Raw genomic sequence first — 27,500 nt, forward strand, 5'->3', positions numbered from 1 at the left:
GCCCATTTCTTTCATTTTCATTCCATGTGTAAACAGCCCTTGTGACTGTACAGTGGTGAATATGAAATTGCCCCCCCCCCCCCCATGACTGTATGATGACAATAAAGATATTCCGCTCTCTTCCCGTGGAAGATGATGACTAGGTATTTCCTGTATGATGCACACATGAAGTCTGGAAGTGTGACAGTGTGAACATTATCAGTAAAGTTCATGAGGACACGTCGGAGCATGTTTCTACTGACCTTGACTCATCTCATGTTCCCATCATACACCTGGGCCGTGTATCAACCTGCAGTAGGAGATGATGACACAACCCGTCCCGGGCGGGGCTCGGTGACTGTAAGCCGATAGACAGGTACAGGGATCGTTTATTGCTCCTTTAGGGGGAATTTCGTGTAGTCAGTTCCCTAGATAGATCAGATTAGATCAGACGGTTTATTTGTTTTTGAGCCAGGTTATGATTTGTATCATTTCAGGGTGTAAGTCAACCGGTCAAACACGTGATTTATTGCGTGTCTTCCATGGTATCTCCCTGTGTGACCGTAATCGCACACCTACAGTGTTGTGTTTTTTTTGTTTTTTTTTTTACCAACACTAGCAATTATTTATTTATTAAAGAACGACACGCCGTGCTTTTTTTTTTTATCCAGTTATAGTTGCATTTTAACGTTGATTTTTGCCGATCATTTGGACTATGATTTCGGATGTGCTTGTTCTTTTGAAGCCTTTCTGGCTAATCCCTGTGGATTAGCGGTTACTATAGAAACGGCATCGCAGTAGAATGAGCGCATTAATATAAACCAGCCTGAAGTATTGTGAAAGCTACTAGCCAATCAGAATGGAGAATTCGACAGCGCTGTGGTATGAGTGATGGTATTGACGATGTTCGTGCTGTGTTTTGGGAGTTTATCACTATAAGCAGCGTCCTTCACTCCGGCTGCGTCCCGATCCTGTCTGCATGCTCAGGTGACGGTAAAGTGTACTTCATCAGTGCAAGATGCTCTGGTTTGTTTCAGATTGATCTTGTTTTTTTTTAGCTCTCAGTGGCCTGGCACGTCCAGATGTTTCCGAGTCCCCTCGTACATTATGTTCCAGATGTTGTTGTTGGGGTTTTTTTTTTTTTTTTTTTTTTTTTTTTTTAAAATTCTGTAGGACAAACAGTTCCCAGTATCAGTCTCTTTTTCTCTCCGTCACTCATGTGTGATTATTTGGTTTTAGAACTGGCTGGTCTTCTCAAAGTTAGTCTTTATAGCATCTCTTTCTTTCTGTTTGTGTGTTTTTCCTGCTCCTGCTTTTCGGGAATGCGCTGCTTGCTTTGAAAAAGGGAAGATTTCTTAGAAACGACCGGGTATTCATTTCCTCCCAGATGCTGGAGTGCACAGCCAGCTGTTCCGAGTGACTTGGAAAGGGAAAAAAATCAGCTCATTTGATCAGACTGTGAGCGGAGGCGTGCTGTATGAGCACACAGTAGCGTGTGTGTGTGTGTGTGTGTGTGTGTGTGTGTGGGGGGGGGGGGGGGTTTGGGGAGTGTGTTTTCGTGGTTCTGTGGGTTCTGATGAAGCTCTGGTATGTTGTGTGTGTTTATTCTGATGATAACTCCAGTGTGAGTGGATCTGATGTAGGTTCTGGTACGTTTAGGTTCTCCAGACTGCAGGAACACACGCCACTCTGTCTCCAACCTGAGGAGAGATGCAGTCTCTCTTCTTTTCTCCTTTTCCATTGATTTTTTTACTGATGTCCATGTTTATGTAACTCTGAAATATCTCTTCTTCTCTCCTCTCCATCATCTTCTTCTCTCCTATTCATCATTTTCTTCTCTCCTCTCCATCTTCTTCTTCTCTCCTCTCCATCATTTTCTTCTCTCCTCTCCATCTTCTTCTCTCCTCTCCATCTTCTTCTCTCCTCTCCATCTTCTTCTCTCCTCTTCATCATCTTCTTCTCTCCTCTCCATCATTTTCTTCTCTCCTCTCCTTCATCTTCTTCTCTCCTCTTCATCCTCTTCTTCTCTCCTCTTCAACTTCTTCTTCTCTCCTCTTCATCCTCTTCTTCTCTCCTCTTCATCCTCTTCTTCTCTCCTCTTCATCCTCTTCTTCTCTCCTCTTCATCCTCTTCTTCTCTCCTCTTCATCTTCTTCTTCTCTCCTCTCCATCTTCTTCTCTCCTCTTCATCTTCTCTCCTCTTCATCATCTTCTTCTCTCCTCTCCATCATTTTCTTCTCTCCTCTCCTTCATCTTCTTCTCTCCTCTCCATCATCTTCTTCTCTCCTCTCCATCTTCTTCTCTCCTCTCCTTCATCTTCTTCTCTCCTCTCCATCATTTTCTTCTCTCCTCTCCATCATCTTCTTCTCTCCTCTCCATCATTTTCTTCTCTCCTCTCCTTCATCTTCTTCTCTCCTCTTCATCCTCTTCTTCTCTCCTCTTCAACTTCTTCTTCTCTCCTCTTCATCCTCTTCTTCTCTCCTCTTCATCTTCTTCTTCTCTCCTCTTCTCTTCTCATGTCTTCATCATCTTCTGTCCTCTCCATCTTCTCATCTCATGTCGTTTCTTCTCTTTTCTGTAGATTTTTTTTTTGCCTTTTCTCTTTCATTTCTTCTCCAGTTTTGTTTTTCCCCCCTCATCTAGCTGTATATAATCTGTTTAGCACGCTTCTCCACGTTATTATTTCTTTATTATTATAAAAGAAATAAATCCCTGCGATTGTTCGCATCACTTCGGGAAAGCTGAACGCGATGAACCCGAGAACGCGCAGCGTGGAAGCTCATGTCCTTCAATCATGACCTCCTTGTAGCACAGTGACCGGGTTTCTTTGCAATGGAAGAAGATGTAGCAGTTCTTCCGAGAGCGCGCAGCATGGAAGCTCATGTCCGTCAACGCGACTTCTTTGTACTGCAGCTCAATGTCCGACCTTTCCTGGATGGAGGATATGATGGATATGAGGTGTATTATCCAGGCTGATAACGCCCCAGGATTTGAATCAGATCAGGACGTTCATCTCCGGCTTCAGTAGCGTCCGAGAAAAGATTCTGGATTCTTCTGTCTCGATCAGCTGGCACGAGTAGCGCTGAACTACCTCAGTGGTATTGGGAAGTGATGTGCTTTTTATTTCTTTCTTTATTGATTGATTTATTTTTATACACCGGTCATGACTATACCATACTGCAAGGATCTGATCTTTTGAATTTGATGTATCTGTAACGGACGACGACGAGAACCACGTGTCCTCATTCCTGCATGCGATGGATGGGTGGGAATGGGATTGGAAAAATAGTCTCCCGGTATCAAATGATTCGGTTCCATTAAAGCAAAAGAAAATAAAAGATTAAGCGTTGTCTTACACAATGCGCAGCTGACTGGATGCGGTTTAACGAGCTGGAATAAAGCAAACCGGAGCATGTCTTTTTGCCCAAACTATGTCTAGGCATGTGCTGGAGACTTAAGTAAAGTTAGATGACTTAAGGTTTGCAGCCAGAGGGAAGTTCACACAGTTACGCTGGGTGTGTGTCTTCTTTCTCAGTCTCATACAGTACCCATTCCTACATGTGCCTGCACGCGTGTCTTCTCATACATTGTGTTCCGGTCATCTTGGAGTATGAGTGTCTGTTTATTTAGTATGCGTCAGATACTTTGAGAACCACTTCATAGTGAGTGTGGGCATGTTTTTTATGTCGTGTTGTGGACCAGGATAGGAATATCTGAGATTTGACGTTGTAGGGACTTGTGGCTGGTCCCCATGCTTCTGTTTCAAAAGGTAAAAGAGACGAAGGTGTGCTTTTTGGTCACCGAGGTTCGATTTAGGTGTAGCACAGCATGAATTAGCTGCATTAGTTATTATGTCAATGGAAGGTCCTTATAAGGATAGTAAGACAAAGTGTGTGTGTGTGTGTGTGTGTGTGTTGGCTCATTCGTTTCAACAGTCTTGATTACACATTGCACATGACTCAAGTCTGCTCACTCCGAAAGTGCATACAGGTCGAGCAGTAAAGGATTTAACAAGGCCCAGGAAATGTGAATTCATTCTCTTTAGCTAAGTGTTTTAGTGTTCTAAGACTCTAAAGAGTTAAAATGTCTCTCTCTCTCTCTCTCTCTCTCTCTCTCTCTCTCTCTCTCTCTCTCTCTGTCTTAGTGAAGAGAGTTATGCGGTGATAGACTACGCGCTGAGGGATCAGATCTGGGTGGGGCCGTGCCAGCCGGAGGACCTGAACCTCTCGCCGACGCGCACCACCGCAGGCATGCTGACATCACGGCAGGTCGGAGCCAATCACCTGTTCCGCCTGAAATTCCGCAGCAACCACTCAGGAGACAAAGTGCCCATGATCCTGGGGGCGGAGCTTCTGTAAGTACCCTCCTTATATGGCGATGTTTTGGATATTTTTCTCGGAGAAATAAAGCACGTTAGACGGCGCGTTCAAACGGAGCGTTCGAAACGTGATTCAAGTTGCCGGGGAAACGCAGTATGGGACGCTAAGCATAAGCTGAAAAATGCCTAGCTAGCACATAGCTTTCTGTTCTCTTCAGTATGTCGTCTCGTCTTTTCCCTTTCATCCTGATCGTCTTCTTTCTGCTCACTAGTCGTTTGTCGCATCTACTCTACGTTGACACTGGGTGCTAAGCTGAAATGCCTGAAGGCTAACAGTTTAGCTAGCTAGCACGTGGCCTTCAAGGCAGTATATTTTATATATAAATCAATGACTAACAGACTAACAAACGTAACAAAAGCATCAGGAATGTTAACATTTCTCTCAGTTCTGCTGGTTAAATCCTAAGAAAAGCCTCTGTACAACTCAAATCGCACAGTCATTACACTTAGCATTGAGCGCTAGCCAGACTTCCACAGGTCCTTCCATACTGAATAATGTAAACGCCGCGTCACAACAGAGCTTTTTTTTTTTTTTTTTCGTTCAGTCTTCAGTTCAATTTCTTTTAGCTCTACATCAAGGCCCTGAAACCTGAACCAATCAGATTGAGTTTCTACTGTCAGTCAGGAGACGCCACGATTCACGGTGCCGCCCCCGACACCGATAGAACGAGTCGAATCACCTCTCAGTTCTGGTAGTTAGAGATGTTCGAGGATTTTTAACATTTTATTTCTTTCTTTATTTATTTATCTATCTATTTATTCACACAACTGGATGTGGATCGCTCTACACAGAGGTTCTGTACTGTGTGTATGGGGGAGTTTGTAGATCTCTTTGGTTCTGCGAGAATGATACTCCGGTAATGTTTCCGTCGTCATGTTGTGGTTATATAATACACACACACACACACACACACACACACGAGTGTACAGTAGAGCTGTGTGTTTTGTTGTGGCTGAGCTGGTTAGTTGAGATTTGTTCCCTCTGATAGGCGTCAGTGGATTTGACCCGCATTCTCTCACACACACACGCACACACACACACACACAGAACAACAGTTTTTAGATAATAAACTAACTATAACTCTGTACTGTAGCATGTGCGTGTGTGCGTGTGTGTGTGTTCGGGTCAGAGACAGGCTGAGACCTGAGTGTGTGGAGCCCGAAGAGCTTTCTTGGCAGTTTTCCGCAGTGCCTGATTTGTCATGGCTGTACAGTAACGGCGGAGAAATTCCTTTACCCTGATGCCATCGTAGCGACTCTTCCACTGGAGCTGCTTTCTATTTCAGCCTTTCCAAGTCAATTCATTTCACATCATTCCAGTAAAGTTCAACTGCATGCTGCAGTACAACGCCTGTACAGTAAGGCGACGCAAGTATTCGGAAACTTTGTGTTGTTGTTGTTGTTGTTGTTGTTATTTAATATACTTCAAATGTACACGCAATGTCTTTCGACTGTGTACTTACCGAGTATTTCTTCATGAGCATAAGCGTTTTCTTTTACAGAAATGGATAGGGTATAAAGTATTCAGACACCATACAGTGACCTCGCTGCAAAGCCATCGTCGGCAACTACAGCTTAGCGACGTCCACGGTGTGATGAAATGAGCTTTTTATAGCTCAATTTTGGCCCGTTTCTTTTGGCAAAACGTCTTCAGTCCCCCCCCAACGATCCCTCGGATGGACTCACAATTTCCCATCGCTTTCACGAGGTCATGCTTCGACTTGTAGCTGGTCGGTTCGGTTCTGTAAAGTCCATGGACAAAAATAAATCGCGGAATTCTTCCAGAAACCAAGGCTACTGGAAAAGAATGGCTTCGTAACTCACCTGCGACACGGCCAATCATCGCACGTGAAATCGATCCCATCGGACATTAGGAGTCAGTGTCTAGGGACTACACCAGAGCCAGTAGAAAAGAAGGCGGGACAGATGTTTGGTAAATAAATAAATAAATAAATAAATAAATAAATAAATGGTGGCGCGGCTTATTATTACGTCGTCTCGCATCAGACTTTTGCCTTGCAGGCGCTTGGTTTTTGGGTGGTCCTCACGTGCACTTCCATTGTTAACAGTAGGACCGGAGCGTGTAGAGTTGGAGACCCGCTGTCTCTCAGGACCAGAACACCCTCAGTGAGCTCATGATGTGCCTCATTGTTTTGGGGGTTTATGGTTTCGTAGTGAGGTAAGTGTTAGCAGGGTGTTAATGGAGGAAGTCTTTTGTAATGGCCGCTCATTTCCTCCTCGGTCTGACACCTCCCTTTCCTACAAATGTAGCAGGGCCCAACTGTTCTGCACAGTATGTGTGTGGGAGATGGAAAGCCCCTGGGTTTCAGAGCTCAGGGTTATGTGTTAACCCCCTCTTGTGATGTTGTGATGTCGCCTTTACTGTTTTTTTTTTTTTTTTTGAAGTACAGCTGACACATCTGACTTATAAAGAGACTTTATTGTGTCAAGGCAACAGCTCGATTTGTTCCCACAACCCCCCTGCTAGGCTAGATGTGCTTGTTAGGCTACGTCCCAAATCGTATACCATTACTAAATAGTATGGTAGTATAATTCATATCTACTGGATTGTATTAACCTCGCCTTGTGCCCGATGCTCCCTGGGATAGTCTCCGGGTTCCCCGTGACCCTGAAAAGGAGTAAGCGGTTGAAGATGGATGGATGGATGGATGGATGGATGGATGGCTTGTATTAGAAAATCTCCACATTACAATCTGGAGATGAAATGGACTTGGGAATAGGAATTCTATGTCATGAACGTATACACAATACCACATAATACTGAAGGAGTATTCTATCCATCCATCCACTCACACACAAACTGTCCGTCCATTGATCCTGCCATCCATCCATCCATCCATCCATCCATCCATCCATCTTCTAATCCACTAAGCTGTAAAACGTCCACTGTTCACCCATCCATCTGTCCACCCACATATTATTCATCCATTCGTCTTCCAACGTTGATCCTAACATGCCTCCATCCACAAACTGTCCTTCTATTGACCTTCCATCCATCCATCCATCTTCAGATCATCCACTAATCCATCTCACCAAGTCTGCACCCATTCATTTCTCCACCAATCCATCCCACCGTCCGTCCACCCATCCACTCACTCTCTCACTCACTCCCCTATTCTCTCAGCCAGCCATCCACACACCAATCCACCCACCATATATCTATCCACCCCCCCATTTATACACGTTTCTTCTCATTCCTAGATCTCTGAAATGGAATCTCACTACCAGCATTATCAGTGTATCTGGCTATCTGGTGTGAGCATGTACATGACCACAGATATCATCTTTAGCTTCAACTGCAGCACCCTTGATTCCTTTTTTCGGTTTGCACAAATGTGGCAATGAATTCAGGGGACTTCCACGGCACACACAGAGCCCCTGTCGTCCGTCCGTCCCCCCCCCCTCCCCCCCCCCCCAGAAGCAGGAACAGAACCCCATGTTCTACAGATGAGAAATGGACAGTTCAGCGAGTCATTAAGCAGTAATTGTTGACTGGATGAGTCAGCGCCCACTCATGGCTGCTAATTGCTATCGTGGTCATTCCTGGCTTTGATGTGGTGCTAAATTGGACCAGAATAAGAATCATAAAACGATGACCGAGCACAGATTTGACTCCCGGTGTGTTCCTCCGATTCGTCCGGAGCCGCGCGGCGTCCGAGCACCCGTCTCTGATTGGGCTGGCGTCTAGCTGTGTGTCGTGACCAGGCTCTGTGTATGTGTGTACCGCCGGCTGATGACTCATCGGAGGTCGTCTCAGAGTTCAGCACTACGTTCATTCGGTTCAGCTTGCGCGCTGGAATAACAAAAACAACTCGTCTGTGGAAGCGCAGGACCGTGAGCACAACCAGATGAAAGCAATCAAAAGTGAACGCTGGAAGCAGCATTATGTGTGTGATTGACTCATATCCTGCACGTCCCCGTGCGCGGAGACGGAGGACAGACGGGTCTGTGTCTGGTTTCGGTTGCTTTGTTTTGCACATTTTTTGTTTTGTTTTGTTTTTTTTTTATCGAGCACTGTGCTGTTTATTTATTCTGGAGAAAATAACCCCTTATAGATACACGCACCATTGAAAGGTCGTCGAGGAGAAACGACATTAGGCTGGCGCTACAGTCGACACGGCAAGACATCAGTTAAACTTCATGGAAGAACCGACTTGGGTACAGCTCAGCGTAAACCACAGACGGCTAAGAGAAGGATATTTAGATCTATTAGAGCGTTTCCTCCAGACAGTGTGGTATGCCAAAGTACAATAACATTCATGAGCTCATATTTGTATCACGGTTCGCCAGCGAATCCTAATCCGCGACTAGCTGATTGCTTCCGATCACGTAGCTCTACCTCTGAAAGTAGGCGGAGTTTCTCTGGTCGTCATCGAGTTATGACTGGGTTTGGGCCGAACTTAAAATACTCAAAAAAAATTGCGACGGAACCGGGAATTTTTGGTCGAAAATGTGTGTGAGATAAGTTATTAAACTGACCGAAAAGCTATTTGGGATTCGAGATGGCGGAATTTATACGGATCACGGGTACGGAGTGTAAATATCAAGCCGCTTAAAAGATTTAACAAAACATTCCTGTGGGAAAAGAGATATAAACGAGTATAAAATAGCTTTTAAAACCTCTTAGTTCTGCTAGAACATTAACTTCTGTCAGTCGCTGAAGATGTTGTGCTAGATATGTGAATCAGGATGTCTGTGCAATTGTGATGGACCAATCGGTGGTCTGCGCTGTTTCTAGCTCCACCTACATTTTCTACCTCGGCTTGCGTCGTACACGGGTTATGGAAGGAGCTGGAAATGGGTCAGTCGTTATTTTGGAGAAAAAAAAAAAGCTAGCTTGTTAGAATCTATGTCCTTTTCTGATGGATTTAGGGTCGGGGGTTCGGTTCGCGTCGCTGCACTGTGTGTGCGGAGTTTGCGTGTTCTCCCCGTGCTGCGGGGGTTTCCTCCGGGTACTCCGGTTTCCTCCCCCAGTCCAAAGACATGCATGGTAGGATGATTGGCGTGTCTAAAGTGTCCGTAGTGTATGAAAGGGTGTGTGAGTGTGCCCTTCAATTGATTGCGTCCAGGGTGTACCCCGCCTTGTACCCCATGCTTCCTGGGACAGGCTCCAGGTTCCCCACGACCCGGTAGGATAAGTGCTATAGAAGGTGGACGGATGGGGAAAAGGTTTCCGGGTCATTTTTTATTTCTTACCCATTAATGTTTTCCTGTCACTAATATTCAGTTCAATATTACACTTCGTACCCTAAATAAAATCCACTATTGCCAAATTGGTCCGAATCCCACATTTCTCTCACGACATTTCAGAACATATATAGCACGTTAGCTGTGCAATAAAATGAAGTACCGCTGCGTAATGACTAGATGTGGGCTATTCTTGTATAATGGTATTGTTTAAAAAATTTTTATTTCCTTGTTCCATGCGTGTGTGAGAGAAGATTGTCAGTGAGGCAGGACCGGAGAACTGAGACGAGGTCAGAGCAGGGTTTAGTTCAGGACCGTCGGCGGAGTTCAGAGTTCACCTCGTAACCCTACCTGCCACTCGAGACGCGTCGATAGCGTGAGCGGCTGAGATGATGTTAACTCGAACGCACGCTGCACAAAACACTGCTCGACAAATTGCTGTGAGATTTAACGCTCTCTCACCTGTGGAATTCCTGTGTAAATATACACGACGGGCGGAGAGAGGTTAACAGGTTCAGGCTTTGTGTCAGAGGTAGTGTTTAAGTACGGCCACTAATCTTCATCTGTATAACTGTGGGATTGGATTGGACTCTGTTTCACTTCTTAAAACGCATTGGATAAAACTGTTTGCTAGATGTGAATATGATTAGATTTTCCTGTAGGATCATATGACCAAACATTTGTTTATGACTAAAAGATGGGCAAAAGTTTCAGCAGAGAAAATGCTTTTTTTTTGTTTGTTTGTTTTAAATTTCTCTCTTTCTCTCTCTCTCTCTAGTAATGAGCGTGCTCGCTGGATCAGCGCACTGGGACACACCAACAATGAGAAGAGGAACGCAGACAGAACAAGTGAGTTTTTGTCAAACGTTTCAGGATCAGATTTCGCCGCACTCGAGCCGTTCTTTTTTTTTGTTTGTTTTTGTACATTTGATACTACAACAAACCCAAACGCTTCCATTTTCATACCTACAGGTCAGGATAAGACCCAGATTCAATACACGTGCATTTATTTATATATTTATATTTATATATTTCAGTGCACCGAATGTGGAGCGAAATGTAGGAAGTTTAATCAGTCCGATGAAGAGAATGATTTCAGAGACCTTTTAAACACACTTTGAGAATCAGCGCCTCCTGCTGGTCGTGTGATGCAGTGCACTCGCGCTTCACATGAACAAATGATTTCAGGTGTATGAAAGGGTTACAGAAATACTCAGACCTCTTGTGTACTCATGCTGTGTTGTTGTGTGTGTGTCAGATTCCATGCAGGTGGAGGTGGTCCGTACGTACACGGCTCGGCAGCCTGATGAACTCTCGCTGCAGGTGGCAGACGTCGTAATCGTCTCACAGACAGTGGATGATGGTCAGCTTTTATTACTACATCCTTCTTTCTCTTTTTTTTAAAAAAATAAATCATCATAATGTCGTCACACATTTGAGAACAGGAGTGTCACTGATCAGAATGAATAAAAAGTTACCGAGGACATCGTCAGCATGATATAAATACATCCTCTGTACCTGTCGTACTGCACGTCACCACCTGACCCGTCTACCGTGCTCTGTACCCTCAGACCCGGTGTGTGATGTGCAGGATGAGCTCAGAGCTCTTTGTTTTTGATGTGGCGGGGTTGAGGGTCAGGTGACGGTCCCCGGTGATGGCACTGGTTGGCCAGCTTTCATGTTGAAAGGCCACGGAGCTAAGAATAGGCCATCAAAAGCTCCCTGAATCTTTAAATACACATTAAATATACAGCACACGCTTGAAAGCCGAATCAGAATGTTGGGTTTTTTTTTTTTTTCTCTAGAATGTTCTGCAGTTAAAAAAAGAGCCCCCCCCCCCCCCAATCCGAGAGAAGAAACTTTCAGCACATCATCGTGTCTGACTTCACTTTTACACAAAATGAGAACATTAAATTTGGATGGATGTACGATGACGTGACTGACTTTAAGCGCTACTACACTGCGTATCTTTAGATGTATAAACACGTACGCACCAGTCGGTTAATAATTCCCGTTGTGGACGACTGAGCTGTGATTTTGTTTCAGGTTGGTACGAGGGCGAACGATTGCGGGACGGAGAGAGAGGCTGGTTCCTCGCCGAGTGCGCTCAGCCAATCACGTGCCAGGCCACCATCGAGAAGAACATGCAGAGGATGGACCGCCTCCAGGGCCTGGAGACCAACGTGTGAGCGGGATTCTCTGCAGTTCCTCCCTAAACACACACACACACACACACACACACACGCACACTTCGAGAGAGAACGCTGGCCTGAGGAGCAGTACGAGATGATGTTATCGATGACCGCGACTCTTCCTACGAGCCAGTAGAAACTCCTAACAACATCTCGACAGGACCGGAGACTGGTTCTTGGAAGAACATGTGGAGGAACGTTTAAGGGTTCTTTAAGCGCAGTCTAGCACAGGGGCGTCAAACATACAGCCCGGGATCTGTCCTGATCGCACTTCTGATCTGCTGCACTGAATCAATGTAGTCGAAATGTACAAAAAAACCCCCAAAAAGTTCACGTTTTATTCCACTAGGGGGCAAAAGAGAGCAACAAACTCTGACAAAACGTCCTAATGACTCTTTATTCACAAGCTAAACTAATTTTGGGGCAATGGGGGTGAAATACTTTTTATTATTATTATTATTATTATTTTCTTTATCATTTGTAAATAGTTTGGCAAACCATATTTATTTTCACGCCACTTCAATATCATGGCGTCTAATCCTAATGAAGTCTAAATCAGTTCCGCGTTGTAACGATACAAAATGTGGGAAAAGTTCAATGGGGGTGAATACTTATGCACAGCCCTGACATTCGGAAGGAACTGTTGTTGGGTGGTCACTTTTTTTGTTGTTTTTTTTTAATCTGTCCCCCTTCCCTGAAATGAGTTTGACGCCTCTGAGCTAGCACACGATCATCGAACATCATGCTCGGTGCTTCTGTAGTACAAACGACAACTTTACCTTCACTGATCCGCGTGTGTGTGTGTGTGTGTGTGAGATTTTATAAAATATATATATATATATATATATATAAAAGCAAGTTGTAAATAAATAAAGAGAAAAATTAAGGGCTCAGGGAAGATTTGTCTTTTTAAAATATAAATATATATAAAATACACTCGACATATGAAAGGCTGGAGCGGTGTACTTAACCAACGGTAATTTGCATAAATCGTGTAGAAATCGCTTACATAACGGCTTTTATCTTCCTAAGGATCAAACGCTACACTTCAGCTCTGTCTTTATAAAACTGGGAAATATGCACACTTTCATGTGTGTGTTTTTTAAAAATAAATAAATAAATAAAAAAGTGACGCTGGATCAGATGAGTTTGTCACAAGATACTGGGGGGAAAAAAACCCCCCATTAATACGAATGTAAAACGAAGGAATGTTTACGGTCTGAAACGAGACGCTCGTCCTGGCCGGGTCGAGCCGGGGCTCAGAGAGAGGACACGCACGTGTGGTGTGAATGATGATGTAAATCTAATGTAAATACTGTAACGAGTCTACACAACGTATATTCCATAAAGCTCTGTGTTTGTTTCACCCGTCCTTGTGTTGTGTTGTGTTGTGTTTGCGTGACGTTGCGTTAGACCACACTGTGTTGTTCTTAACAGCAGCTTTAATCATTTATGGTAGCTGAAGGAGGGGGAGGGGGAGGGGGAGGGGGAGGGGGGTGAAACGGTGCAAAGGCAAACGTAAAAATAGAAATTGTGACACACAAAGAAGCAAAGAAATAATTCTAGTGAGTCTCGTGAGTGGGTCAGTCCTGCCGGGAAGATTTACGTATAAACTGCAGGTCTAAACACACGTGGGTTGTGAAGATGAGACACTCACCGGCCAGTCCTTAAAGTTAAAGGGGCAATAAGCGGAATTTCTCGGAAGTCGCTCGTCGATGGTAGACGGGGTGAGTGTTTAAAGTCAGGGCTTTACCTGACACTGGAGACTCCTTCCATCACTGGTAAACTCCTTACTCATCAACATCGACAATTCCACGATACGTTTATACGGAGAGAACGTCATACGAGGTGTTACTATAGAAACCATATTAAAACGCGTGCATTTTTATTTATATATATATATATATATATATATATATAAACCTGCAATTACAGTGCGGTTGCACTACTGATCAGAGCTGCTCTTAGAGAAAATTCAACTCAACCCCTTCTGGCCAATCAGCATGGAGAACTCAACAGCACTACGGTATAGGCGAGAACTTTACGGTGAGAACATCTGCCGAGACGGATCGATCGGATTCGATCGGACCCTCGGTACGAGCGTCAGCTTCTAGTCCCAGTGCTGGTGGCTTTTCCTGTACGGCTCTTGCGAAGACGTCGCGGTCTCCTGCGTGGTGATGAGGTCGACGATGGCCGAGATCACGGCGCAGTCTTTCGAGGCGCGGTCGCTCCAGTCCACGGGGCGGGGCCGCTTGATTTTCTCCTCCAGCAGCAGATCCAGCTCCTTCTTCAGGTCCTGAAAGGATCAAGAAGACATCTCAAACCCTTCACTGATTAGATTCACGACGGTCGGGAATAACGAGCGGGAGAAACTTTACCTCCCTTCGACGGACGGCTTTCGTGAGAGAAAAAAAATAATAAACCCAGGAGAATTCGAGCGAGCGGCGTACGACGACTTTGGAAGCGCTCCACGTTCCACCCACCTTCCAGCTGCTTGCCTCAGGTTTACACAATGTGAGCTGGAGTTTCAGAAATACATCGCACCTAACGACTGAATTATACTCGCTTCTGTTTACTCAATAAAACGTTAGCTCGGTGTCCACCGAGGATCAGTCAAGACGAGTCTTGCCCCGGAGACTCTCCCGGTTCGACCGGCTATTACTTTTAACGACGGCATCTGTTAAATACGAGCGTTTCATTAATAACGCATGGACGTTACAACCCAAGTAAGCGCTGACTGACAGAAAAGTCGAGACGGAGCACTGAATAAAACGTGTGACGGACAGCGTCGTGAGCAAGAGGAGTCAAACACTACAGCAGAAACTTCCAGTAGTGTTTTTCTGGCCCGGGCCGTAAACCCGATGCGGAAAGCAAGGCCGGCGTGTAGAAGGTGGAGTTTATCGTTGCTTGTCTCGTGTACACGTCTGACTCCAGTAGACGCGGCGCTTTCAAACCCGGGCCAAAGTCCCGTTGCCGAGATGCTAACGGAGGCGTAAATGAGAAACGCGTGCGAGCTGGCGTGCACGTTTCAGAGCGCGGCAGGGATTTACAGTGTGATAATGCGTCACGGATCACGCGCACGCTCTTAATTACAGCTGTGCGTGATGTGCTGTTTGCAGGGTTAATGGTGCGTGTGACGATTTACAGCCGCTGCTTTCGTGATCTGAAAGAGAAATACTGAATAACACCAATAAGTGCTGGTTGCTTTAACCCCGCCCCCCCCCTGACTAGTTTTAGACTTTAAAGCCTTTAGCCGTTCTGTTTACTCTACAATTCTCCGTTCTGATTGGTTTCTAGAACGGCGGCTCGGACAGTATCGCAGCTACATGTCACACGTTTGTATTATATTACGCTACCGTTCCTATGGCAACAGCTATCAGGGACCTGGAGGATGCTCCACGTTAAACGGGTTAAAAGCGTGTGCGAGGGTTATTTATAGAGCAGTGCTGCTGGAGGACGTGGGTATAGTAAAAGGTCGCGTTGGATTTCTGTACAGACTCGGCTCGAGTAAACTCTGCGCAGAACACCGGCGGTGTTAAACGGCGCGGCCGTGGCGTCCTGGTTTCCCTCCCGCAGTGCGTGTGGACTATGCTGACCTTGACCAGGTGAGCGATGCGAGCCGGAGACTGAAAGACGATCCATTCGTCCACGGCGATGGTCTCCTGCTCTTTGTCCTTCTGGATGGAGATATCACCCCCGAAGAAGAGGAGCGAGAATGGAGACACCTCTGTGCAGTCGTACAGAAAGATCTACAACACACAGAGGGAGAGAGAGAGAGAGAGAGAGAGAGAGAGAGATTTTTAATTGACAGGAAGAGAGATAGAGGGTGGGATGGAGAGAGTGAATGAGTGAGGTAGACAAACAGGGAGAGAGAAAAGAGAAAGAAGACAGGTGGTGAAAAAAAGTGATCAAAAGAGAGAGAGAGGGAGAGGAAGACGAGAGTGAGGCAGAGAAAAAAAGAGTGAGAAACAAAAAAAGAAAGAGGATGAGAGTGAGGCAGAGAGAGAGAGAGAGAAAAGGAGAGGAGGACGAGAGTGAGGCAGAGAGAGAAAAAAAGGATTTGAGTGAGGCAGAGAGAGAGAGAGAGAGAGAGAGAGAGAGAGAGAGAGAGAGGAGAAAGGGAGAGGAAGACGAGAATGAGCCAGAGAGAAAAAGACAGAGTGAGAAACAAAAAAGAGAGAAAGAGAGGATGAGAGTGAGGCAGAGAGAGAGAGAGAGAGAGAGAGAGAGAAAAGGAGAGGAAGACAAGATTGAGGCAAAGAGAGAGAGGAAAAGAGTGAGAAACAACAAAAAAAAGAGAGGATTTGAGTGAGGCAGAGAGAGAGAGAGAGAGAGCGAGAGAGAGGAGAAAGGGAAGGAAGATGAGAATGAGCCAGAGAGAAAAAGACAGAGTGAGAAACAAAAAAGAGAGAAAGAGAGGATGAGAGTGAGGCAGAGTGAGAGAGAGGAGAAAGGGAGAGGAAGACGTGAGTGAGGCAAAGAGAGAGAGCGAGACAGAGCATAAGAGAAAGCAAACCAGTGAGAGTGAGAGCAAGATCAAGAGTGTGTGTGTGTGTGTGTGTGTGTGAGAGAGAGAGAGAGAGAGAGAGAGAGAGAGAGAGAAGGATAAACAGACAGAGCAAGAGACAGAGGTATAGAGGACGAGAGAGGACAGAGAGAGAGAAAGGAAAAGGACAGACAGAGCGAGAGTGAGAGAGAGAGAGAAATCAATTGTAATTTCAGAATGTAGTGTAGACGGCAGGAGAACTCTTTATCCTCAGTCCCGCTTTCTCATTTTCTCACACAGTTACACAGACAGATTGGACACAGAGGTGTGTGTGTGTGCGCGTGTGTGCGTGTGTGTGTGTGTGTGTGTGTGTGTGTGTGTGAGGGAGAGAGAGTGAAGTGTCTGTAGGAATCATCATCCAGCAGTGCTCCACAGGGGGCGGGGGTGAAGAACACCACCACAACGTATTTTTATACCACAGCGCTATTAAATTCTCCATTCTGATTGGTCACATGGCGTCGATTCGTTCTCCGCAGCAGCAGCAGCAGCGACACATCTGGAGTCTACTGTATAATAATGCGCTGCTTTGAATGCGTTACCGTTTCTATAGCAACAGCTTACACGGGGACTTCTATAAGGTGGACGCTCCATATAAACGTAATAAAAACCGCGTGTGATTGTTGATCTGGAGACGGTTTCTGCGAGGAGACATTCGGAAGGAGTCTCCAGTGTCAGCGCGTCGTAGCGGTGGGCGGCGAAGGTTTCTGACACGGGAAAGAACAGGAGTTTGCGCGAACGTAACCTGTGGTTTCTGTCAGGCTAGTGAGACGCGTCTCTTCGCCACTCGCTCGCGTCCTCGGCGATCTCTGTAAACACTTGATGGTAAAGCAGAGCGAGATTACAAGAGTTCTACCTGCCACAGGCTGTTCGAGTTCTCCCCGCCTCCAAATCACGCTCTTTCCCTCGCCTCTCACCGCGTCGTTATTCTGCCCTGCAGTTCGGAACTCTAATATCTCCCTCCTGTGGCATCAATCAACTGTCATTTCATCCCTCGCTCTTCTGCTGTCTAAATCACTTTTTACTCGCCTGTCCCCGACTCTCCATCTCCTCCCCGTCTCTGCCATTAACCGCTCGCTCTAATTCACTCTCATTCAAGTCTCTGGGTTTCTCTCTCTCTCTCCTTCCCCCCGTCACTCTCTCTCTCTCTCAGTCTGTCTCTGAGTCTGTCTCTCTCTCAGTCTCTGTCTCTCTCTCTCTCTCAGTCCCTCTCTCGCTCTCGCTCAGTCTCCGTCTCTCAGTCCCTCTCTCTCTCTCTCTCTCTCAGTCTGTCTCTCTGTGTCTTTCTCTCTCTCTCTCAGTCCCCCTCTCTCTTTCTCAGTCTCTGTCTCTCAGTCCCTCACTCTCTCGCTCAGTCCCTCTCTCTCTCTCTCTCTCTCTCTCTCAGTCCCTCACTCTCTCGCTCAGTCCCTCTCTCTCTCTCTCTCTCTCTCAGTCCCTCACTCTCTCGCTCAGTCCCTCTCTCTCTCTCTCTCTCTCTCAGTCCCTCACTCAGTCCCTCTCATTCTCTCAGTCTCTCTCTCTCTCAGTCTGGCTGTCTCTCTCACTCTGTCTCTCTGTCTCTCTCTCTCTCTCAGTCTGTCTCTCTCTCTCTCAGTCCCTCTCTCTCTTTGTCTCTCTCCATCTGTCTCTCTCTCTCTCAGTCTGTCAGTCTCTCTCTCAGTCCTTCTCTCTCTTTGTCTCTCTCTGTCTGTCTCTCTCTCTCTCGCTCAGTCCCTCTCTCTCTCTCAGTCTCTGTCTCTCAGTCCCTCACTCTCTCACTCAGTCCCTCTCATTCTCTCAGTCTCTCTCTCTCAGTCTGGCTGTCTCTCTCACTCTCTCAGTCCCTCTCTCTCTCTGTCCCTCTCTCAGTCTGTCTCTCTCTCTCTCTGTCTCTCTCTCAGTCAGTCTCTCTCTCTCTCAGTCCCTCTCTCTCTTTGTCTCTCTCAGTCTGTCTCTCTCTCAGTCTGTCTCTCTCTCTCTGTCGGTCAGTCTCTCTCTCTCTCTCTCAGTCTGTCTCTCTCTCTGTCTGTCTCTCTCTCTCTCAGTCTGTCAGTCTCTCTCTCAGTCCTTCTCTCTCGCCCCAAGAGCAGCACTGGAGAGACGGACCTGCTGCGTTCTCTCGGCTCCATTTCTGTGTCTAAAGCTGAAACAAATCCAGAGCTGGTGACATTCTGTTCTGTTCTCTCTCAAAAGCCCTAGCTGGCTGGGTGGCTTTAAAATTTATTTATTTATTTATTTATTTATTTTTTAAAAGGGGGGGTTGAGGCAGGTAGAGAGGACATTATTGGTTGATGTCCTCAGGCAGTAGAGAGAGACAGAGAGAGAGAGCGCGCGTGAGTGTGAGTGCGAGAGAGAGAGAGAGATTTGGGCTCTTCGATTGGGAAAGCAGCTTTGATCTGAGACGAGGCAGTGGAGAGCCAGGACTTGAAAGGCAGACAGGTTCTGAATAAAAGATGGCGCTTTTCTTGAACTGCGGCCCGCGCCGGTTTCAAACGCCCCGTCGAGGATCGTCCCGCTCGATACACTCGAACAAAATAACAAGGCTCGCCGTTCAAAATAGAGAGGAGAGAAAAAAAAAAAAACCCTTTAGCCAACGTGAATAACTTTAAATAACTATGATGCTGCATAGTGATGCCATATTTCATTTATATGATTCATAGTAAGATCACGTGCGTGTGTGCGTGCGCACGCGTGTGTGTGTGTGTGTGTGTGTGTACTCACACTGGTGGTTCTCATCTTCAAGTGATAGATGAGCCAGGTGTAGTGGAACTGCGTCTCCTCGGAGTTGACAGATTTCGGGTGTATGCAGACCTTCCCGTCAGCTTTGGTGTACACCTTCGCTGGTCTGCGGAAACAAAACACACGCACGCCGGCGTAAGCCGTGACGGGGAACCCGCATCACAGTGGGACGCTGGTACGATTCACATTCGCAGACAAACCTCCAGAGACGCCGAGTGGAAATTGCTGGGCTGCTCTCAGCTCGCGCGGGTTGCCATCTCGATTCGTGCCCCCTCCCCTCCCCTCCCCCTCCCCCCCCCACAGCTATTAAAGTTGCAGTTCATCATTTTTAAAAGTGTTTCGAGCTCTACGGCACTCGCGTACGTTCAAAGATACCTTGGGGGGGAGAAAAAGAAAAAAAGAAAAAAAAAAAACAACTCCATGCACTCACAATATCACGATGGCTAGTCTCTTTGTTCTAGGGCTCCATTTCGTTTTTGTTTCTGGCCCAGAAATGAGCCTCGCCTCCAGACGGAACACAGCTCCTCAGCCTTGCGTCATTTTTTTTTCTCCTTACGATGGAACCCACAAGCAGGTGCTTATCTGATGATTAACTGCAATTCGGCGTCAATCGATCAATTCATTAACGATTTGACGCCATATCGGCAGCGATGGCATACACGTATAGCGTACAAAATGATAACGATGGCGATAATTCACTCCTCGAGTTAGTATCGGGTTCACCTCGTGTAGTTCGGTACAGATGCATTCATACATACACAGACAAGACAGTGGAATCGACTCCTGCTTCAGACGATGGGGGTTTAATCTGCACTCCCGGCTAATAATAGGAGCCAGACTTGTTTTGTCGAAGTCTCCGGGTCTTAAAAAAAATAAAATTTTTTTTAAAAACTCCCAAATTGAGTTTGTCTCATCATTAGGAGGATATTTTCTGCTTTCCTTAGATCACTCACTCACACCCCCCCCCCCCCGCCCTTTTATTCTTCCTTCATCGGTCTGCATCACCTTATTAATGAAAACTCCCAGATATCGACGTATGCAAATGAATCGCGCTAAAATAAATAAATAAATAAACAAACAAACAAACAGATTATCAGTGCACCTACATGGGTCTCTTCTTGTGCGGGCTCGGCCGGATCTTGGCCACTTTGGGATACAAGCCGGCCACGATGACTGCCTTCAGGAGCTTCTCGTTTTCTGAGTGGATGACACAGATTGAGTTCGTTAAGAGAAACGGAATAAAGGAGACCGCGGTCAGTGGACGCTTCTTCAGCACTTCTCACACGTCACCGATTGTAACTCGGGCAATTCGTCGTCCCCTCACTGACTATATTCCTCCAGCAGCACATCACATGCTTCGTTCCTTACAGACTGATTATCAGCTCATGAATATGGCTTACACAAAATACAGAGAGTGAAAGAGGTGTGTGTGTGTGTGTTTTTGTGTGAAGCGCTAATGCGTCATCAGTGAAAATGGCCCATTATCGTAACATGGATACAGGAGAAGATGGCAGAGAAAGAGTGTGTGTGTGTGTGTGTGTGTGTGTGTGTGTGTGGAGGACGACTTAATATTGCAGGAGCTCCACGGCGGCGGTAAAATAAAATGAAAGGTGATCATTTGTCTTAACCATGTGCTGCTTAGCAACCATCAAAGTGCATTAATAACTAGCTGTTTAGAACGAGGCCTTAAAATCAAACCTGGTGGAAGACACACCCCTGCTCACGAGCTGAAAATGTTCCACTATATAAAAAAAAATAAATAAAAAACCAAAACAAACAAACAAAAAAAAAAAAGAAAAGCATACACCGTACTCAATTTCACGTTATTACATCACTACATGCACTACTACTGCGCCGGGTGTTGTGTTTGTTTGTGTTTCCCCGGCGTGAGGCTCGGTTACCGGAGTTGATGTTGGCGCCGAGATGTTTTGGGTCTTTACTGCTCACAAACCCAGCGGCCAAGAGATGCTCCGCAAACTGTCCTTTCATATTCTGTAACATCTGTCAGAGAGAGAGAGAGAGAGAGAGAGAGAGAGAGAGAGAGAGAGAGAGTTAAATAGTAACAGCGTTCTAACCCAAAACATCCATCCATCCATTTTCTGTACCGCTTATCCTTCGCAGGGTCACGGGCAACTCAGGACACAAGCAGGGGGACACCCGGGACGGGGTGCCAACCCATCTCAGGGCACACACACACACACACACACACTATGGACAATTTAGAAATGCCAATCAGCCTATAACGCATGTGTTTGGACTGTGGGAGGAAACCCGAGTACCCGGAGGAAACCCCCGAAACACGGGCAGAACCTTCTAACAGGGCGGGATTTTTCCCACTGCTCGAAAGTCTTCATCACGGAGTGCTTTGTATTTGGTGGTTTCTTGGTAACAGGACAAGCTGCATTTATGGCTGCTGAGGAATAAATAACGGACTAGCGTGACATCCTAATGACTTCACTGCGACGTTAGCGGCATTGCAGATGGTCATCATGGCCAGAAAGCAGCCTGACCGCTCTAACCCTTACACATTAAGAAAAGTGCTCTTTAATGCGAATGAAAACTATCCCATAATAATCAGACGGTGCCTGTTCTTCACAGAGAGAAGCCAGTACAAAGAGCTTGTGATGCTGAAGGGTTAGTAATGTAAATAGCTGATAGAGACTGGAGACTGACCTGCAGCGTGTTGGCTGACAGGAAGTTGTCCCAGCAGTATTCCCGCTCGCACCTGTAGCCCCGCCTCTTCGCTTCCTCCCAGCCCTGGCACAGAGAAAACACCACAGTCATCGATTGGCCTCTGGCGATACACATCGCAGACGAGAGGAAATCCAACGCAAGCCGCTGAAAACGTAAGTTTTACCTGGAAGGCGTTGACTACAGTCAGGTGGTCACTCTTGGTGTTTTTGGACAGGATTTTTCTTCTTTGGTCGGCGATTTTTTTCCTTCCCCTGTGACACGAAAACAAATTATTTATTCGGAATTTATTAAAATCCCCGTGAAGTGCCTTGAAATCTGCAGCGTTAATCGATGTATTGACCTGATTTACACAGAAACTGTGTAACAAAAATCCCAGGACACTTCTCGTAAAGGATCGGGGTATAACCCCGATGTCCTGGCAAAATTCCCCCATTGGTCCTTCTCCATCACGGCCTGCTAATAATCCCCATCTCTGAATTGGCTACATCACTCTCTCCTCTCCACTAAAAGCTGGTGTGTTGTGGGCGTTCTGGCGCACTATGGCTGCCGTCGCATCATCCAGGTGCGTCCTACACACTAGTGGTGTTTGAAGAGATCCCCCATTCATACTATGTAAAGCACTTTGAGTGTCTAGAAAAGCGCTGTATAAATGTAACTCTGAATGTTTATCCTAAAAGCCACAAAACTTCCACTTCTACACATTATTACACACAATGCATGTCTTATTATTCCAAAAGAGTAGAACATGAAGATAGCCCCTTCTGAGCTGGGGCGTACAAACTTGTGGTCAGTAATATACTGGTCTAAAATTGGAGAGCCTGAGCGGATGTGTAATTATTCCTTGGTGTGTGTGTGTGTATGATGAAACTAGTGAGAAATAGGGAGGTGTATTTTAATCCGTTTAATTGTAATCCTTTTGTAACTCTGTGTAAAACCCTTACAGCCCTGATTTATAATCCGGTTGTTAGGTTTAAAGCACGTTACTCAGGAATTACAGTGACATTAAACAGCAAAAAATGCTGCGCCAAGAGAAAGGAATTTATGTCTGGACGTGCTGATAGGTCCAGAGAGTGTAGGAGTGTAAGCAGTGTGTGTGTGTGTGTGTGTGTGTACCATTGGTATGAAGAACGGGTCTTTAAAAGCTAAGGCTAGCTGCTATGGTCAGCACGGGGTCCAGGCAGGCGAGCAGAGCGCCGAACAGAATCATCTTTCCGATGTGTGGCTCCACGGGCAGACGGGCCAGGTGGAAACCCAATGGGGTCAACTCTTCATTCCGGTCCAATGCATTCTAAACACACACACACGCACACACACACGCACACACACACACACACACACACAGTTCAGTTTGTATTTTGTTTCCAGAGTCCCTCAGCCATGCATCTCTCTCAACTATAGCACTCTGTATGCATCACCAATTTCATACCAATGAACCATCACAGCTCACCCAGCCTCTAATCTCTCTCTCTGTCCCTCTCTGTCTCTCCATCTCCCTCTGTCTCTCCCCCTCTCTCTGTCTCTCCTCTCTCTCTGTCTGTCTCTGTCTCCCTCTGTCTCTTGTCTCTCTCTCTCTGTCTCTTCTCTCTCTCTCTCCATCTCCCTATGTCTCTCCCCCTCTCTCTGTCTCTCCTCTCTCTCTGTCTGTCTCTGTCTCCCTCTGTCTCTTGTCTCTCTCTCTCTGTCTCTTCTCTCTCTCTCTCCATCTCCCTATGTCTCTCCCCCTCTCTCTGTCTCTCCTCTCTCTCGCTGTCTGTCTCTCTCTGTCTCTTCTCTCTCTGTCTGTCTCTTCTCTCTCCCTGTCTCTTCTCTCTCTCTCTGTCTCTTCTCCCTCTCTTTCTGTCTCTCCATCTCTCTCTGTCTCTCCTCTCTCTCTCTGTCTGTCTCTGTCTCCCTCTGTCTCTTCTCTCTGTCTCTCCATCTCCCTCTGTCTCTTCCCCTCTCTCTGTCTCTCCTCTCTCTCTCTGTCTGTCTCTGTCTCCCTCTGTCTCTTCTCTCTCTCTCTGTCTCTTCTCCCTCTCTTTCTGTCTCTCCATCTCCCTCGGTCTCTCCGTCTCTCTCTGTCTCTTCTCTCTCTCTGTCTGTCTCTGTCTCCCTCTGTCTCTTCTCTCTCTCTCTCTGTCTCTCCATCTCCCTGTCTCTCCTCTCTCTCTGTCTCTCCCTGTCTCTCCCCTCTCTCAGTCTCTCCCCTCTCTCTGTCTCTCCCCCTCCCTCTGTCTCTCCCCCTCCCTCTGTCTATCCCCCTCCCTCTGTCTATCCCCCTCCCTCTGTCTATCCCCCTCCCTCTCCCTGTCTCTCCCCTCTCTCTCCGTCTCTCTCTGTCTCTCCGTCTCTCTCTGTCTGTCTCTCCCTGTCTCTCCCCTCCCTCAGTCTCTCCCCCTCCCTCAGTCTCCCTCAGTCTCTCCCCTCTCTCTGTCTCTCCCCCTCCCTCTGTCTATCCCCCTCTCTCTGTCTCTCCCCCTCTCTCTGTCTCTCCCCCTCCCTCGCTCTCTATCTCAGTCCCTCGCTCTGTCTCTCTCAGTCCGTCTCTCTGTCTCTCTCAGTCTCTCTCTCTCTCTGTGTCTCTCTGTCTGTGTCTCTCTCTGTGTCTCTCTCACCAGATCCATTAAGTGAGTGATAGCCAGCTCGATGGCTCTGTCTGACGGAGGGTCCAGAGTCTTCCTCAGGAATGATGCGATTGGGCCCAACTTCAGGATCTGAGGACACACAAGAGCAGAAATAACACACCCAGATACACACAATTACACCGTATGACTCATCAGACACACAAAGGGCCTTCTCTCAGTGTGTGTGCGTGAGACCAGGGTGGTAATTGACACCAGTAAAAGGCCTCATTACACCATTATGATGCTGCTGAGTGGAGACGGGTGTGATTAACACATCGCCATTAACGCATTAGTTTGTTTGTACTCAGCTATTACAGGCACCCGGGAGTGTGTGTGTGTGTGTGTGTGTGTGTGTGTGTGTGAGAGAGAGAGAGAGGTAACGTGTACGTATAAGATAACGATGCATCACCGGTGACAGCGTGCTGTTACAGCAGTATGGACACAGTGGAGATTAAACAGTACAGGGGGAGAGGCGGGGCTTTCTAAACCTTTTTCACCGAGTCGAGAGATGACGGGTGTGACGTAAACCTAACGGCATCAATATCTCAAGACGTTATAACTTCGGTTAGTCAAGTCATACCACATTTGACTAGATTATTAAAAAACGCGGAGACTAAAACAAAGACGGAGACGTTTTATAAGAAGGGTTCTTCAATACAGAAGACGGCTGACAAGACGTTTATATAACTAGACAGGCTGATGAATGGATTCTATATCAAATCAAAACGAACGACCGGCGTTTTTACTACAGGAACACGCTATATAAAAAATAAATAAATAAATAAATAAGAAGACGACTGGCTGACTGTACTTTAAAATAATAAACTTTACATGAGAAATGTTTTTTTTAAATAACCAACAAAAGCCTAGACTGCCCACCAAAGAGGTTTTAAATGGCATTATTAAAAAAATTATTTAATAATAAAAGTATTTAATAAAAAAAAATAAAAAAAACTGTTTAAAGAAATGGTTTTAAAAAATAAAATAATAATAATAATAATAATAATAATAATAAAAACTTATTATGTCAAAGGGTATTTAAATAAAAAAAATAATAAAATGTCGACAAGGGTTTATTTTAATAAACATCAAATGTCCGGCTGATTTTTTTAATAAACACAAACAAAAATGATGAATAGGGGTTTTTAAATAAAAAAAAAAAAAATTAATAAAAAGACTGACATAAATAGAAAAAGCTTTAATTTAATTGAAGAAGGGTTTTAAAAAATAAAGACCGGCTGAACGGGTTTTTAAATAAATAAATAAATAAATAAATACTGGCTGATGGTGAGGTTTTGAAATAAAATAAAATGAAATAAATAAAAATAAATAAACAAAGAACTGTCTGAAACGTGGTGTGTGAGTACTTTAATCTGCAGACAGAGCTCCTCGAGCGGTGTGCGCTGGATCTCAGGGAGCTGGTAGGCGTCCAGCAGACTCGCCCTCAAGCCGTTATACAGGTGATAGCATTTACCTGGAGACACCCTACACACACACACACACACACACACACACACACACACACACACACACACACACACACAGGAAAAAGATTAATTATTCCGTTCACACAGTGCTGTAAACACTCCAGAAAAACACACACACATAACAGTGTTCAAACACACACACACACACACACACGCGCGCACGTGAAATGGTGTGGAAGAAGGATGAGTGGGCCATTAGGACCGTCACTGCACTGCATGTGAATCCCACTCCTACTCAGCCTTAAAAGGACATGCTTTACATTTGTTTCAAGGGAGCAAAGTTTCCTTCTGTCTCTCACACGCACTCACTCGCATGCGATCTCACGTACTCGCCCGCACTCACTCGCACTCGCTCACGTGGTCAGGATAAAGGCATACACATTAGACCTTATTACACCTGTTCTGTAATCTTACATACTGCTGAAGCAAAGAGGCTTTCAGGCCTGGAGCTATTAGCTGAACCTCTATAGAGGAAGCACAAAGAGAGGAGAGAAAATGACTGCAGCTTTTAGCTTCATTCTCTCTCTCACACACACACACACACACACACACACACACACACACACACACACACACACACACCCCTTATGACATAGATGCACTGATTCAAAATCATCATGCTGCCTGCATCAGTCTCAGTGATGGAGGCGTGGCCTCCACACCGGCACGTTCTAGTGAAGGAGGCGTGGCCTCCACACCGGCATGTTCTAGTGAAGGAGGCGTGGCCTCCACACCGGCACGTTCTAGTGAAGGAGGCGTGGCCTCCACACCGGCACGTTCTAGTGAAGGAGGCGTGGCCTCCACACCGGCACGTTCTAGTGAAGGAGGCGTGGCCTCCACACCGGCACGTTCTAGTGAAGGAGGCGTGGCCTCCACACCGGCACGTTCTAGTGAAGGAGGCGTGGCCTCCACACCGGCACGTCCTACTGAAGGAGGCGTGGCCTCCACACCGGCACGTCCTACTGAAGGAGGCGTGGCCTCCACACCGGCACGTCCTAGTGAAGGAGGCGTGGCCTCCACACCGGCCCGTCCTAGTGAAGGAGGCGTGGCCTCCACACCGGCACGTCCTAGTGAAGGAGGCGTGGCCTCCACGCCCGCACGTCCTAGTGAAGGAGGTGTGTTCAGCTGAAACACGCTGTATTCAGCTCGACTGGAGAAGGTGGTGTTACTCTGTAAAAGCTGAGCGTGCGTGACGGGGCATATCCATGACTGAGCGAAGGTGAGCATACACTGCCAGACTATTGCATATTAAATGAACACAAAACATTCTCCATTTACCATGAGGAACAGTGGGGCTGTGTCATTCAAGCAAAAACATCGAGACAAGAGAATACTAATGTAAGATGGAGGGGTAGGGGGCGGGGTTTCCAGCAGGTCAGTTAATATCAGAGAGTTTATAATCAATTGCACTACTGTCAATCATGAGAGATTCATATGTGGATTGGCTCATCTGCTCAAGAAAAGCAGCATACTGCAGTGTTAACATACAGAGGTTCTACACAACATGTATAAAGGTTAGCAGGAGTCATCTTTATTTACAGATTTAAATGAGTTTAAGTATGATAGTGTGTGTGTGTGTGTGTGTGTGTGTGTGTGTGTGTGTGCAAATTTCCATACCTAACCAATGCATACATGCTAAATGTGGAAATGAAGACATTAGCAGCCACACACAGAGCAAGATCAAGATGTAGAGAGA

At 46.2% G+C, this 27,500-nt stretch overlaps 2 protein-coding genes across 3 annotated transcripts in view; one reads left to right on the forward strand and one right to left on the reverse strand.

Annotated features, from left to right (window-relative positions):
• Positions 1 to 13,122, forward strand: part of LOC128607029 (rho guanine nucleotide exchange factor 26-like) — a 47,534-nt gene extending 34,412 nt beyond the window's left edge. For both annotated transcript variants that reach the window (XM_053623646.1, XM_053623645.1), the window contains exons 12-15: positions 4,123 to 4,332; positions 10,343 to 10,413; positions 10,823 to 10,927; positions 11,611 to 13,122. In XM_053623646.1, coding sequence (XP_053479621.1) covers positions 4,123 to 4,332; positions 10,343 to 10,413; positions 10,823 to 10,927; positions 11,611 to 11,753 — 529 coding nt within the window. In that variant the 3' untranslated portion in view covers positions 11,754 to 13,122. The remainder of the gene's footprint in view (positions 1 to 4,122; positions 4,333 to 10,342; positions 10,414 to 10,822; positions 10,928 to 11,610) is intronic.
• Positions 13,123 to 13,211: 89 nt separating this feature from the next.
• Positions 13,212 to 27,500, reverse strand: part of dhx36 (DEAH (Asp-Glu-Ala-His) box polypeptide 36) — a 38,610-nt gene continuing 24,321 nt past the window's right edge. Inside the window, 11 exon segments of the mRNA XM_053623647.1 lie at positions 13,212 to 14,052; positions 15,353 to 15,505; positions 19,003 to 19,126; positions 20,127 to 20,217; positions 20,922 to 21,021; positions 21,694 to 21,777; positions 21,878 to 21,967; positions 22,831 to 22,854; positions 22,856 to 23,002; positions 24,309 to 24,407; positions 25,685 to 25,802. Of these exon segments, the coding sequence (XP_053479622.1) occupies positions 13,867 to 14,052; positions 15,353 to 15,505; positions 19,003 to 19,126; positions 20,127 to 20,217; positions 20,922 to 21,021; positions 21,694 to 21,777; positions 21,878 to 21,967; positions 22,831 to 22,854; positions 22,856 to 23,002; positions 24,309 to 24,407; positions 25,685 to 25,802 (1,216 nt within the window). The 3' untranslated portion in view covers positions 13,212 to 13,866.

This window comes from Ictalurus furcatus, chromosome 4 (assembly GCF_023375685.1).
Source record: "Ictalurus furcatus strain D&B chromosome 4, Billie_1.0, whole genome shotgun sequence".
Lineage (NCBI taxonomy): Eukaryota > Metazoa > Chordata > Actinopteri > Siluriformes > Ictaluridae > Ictalurus > Ictalurus furcatus.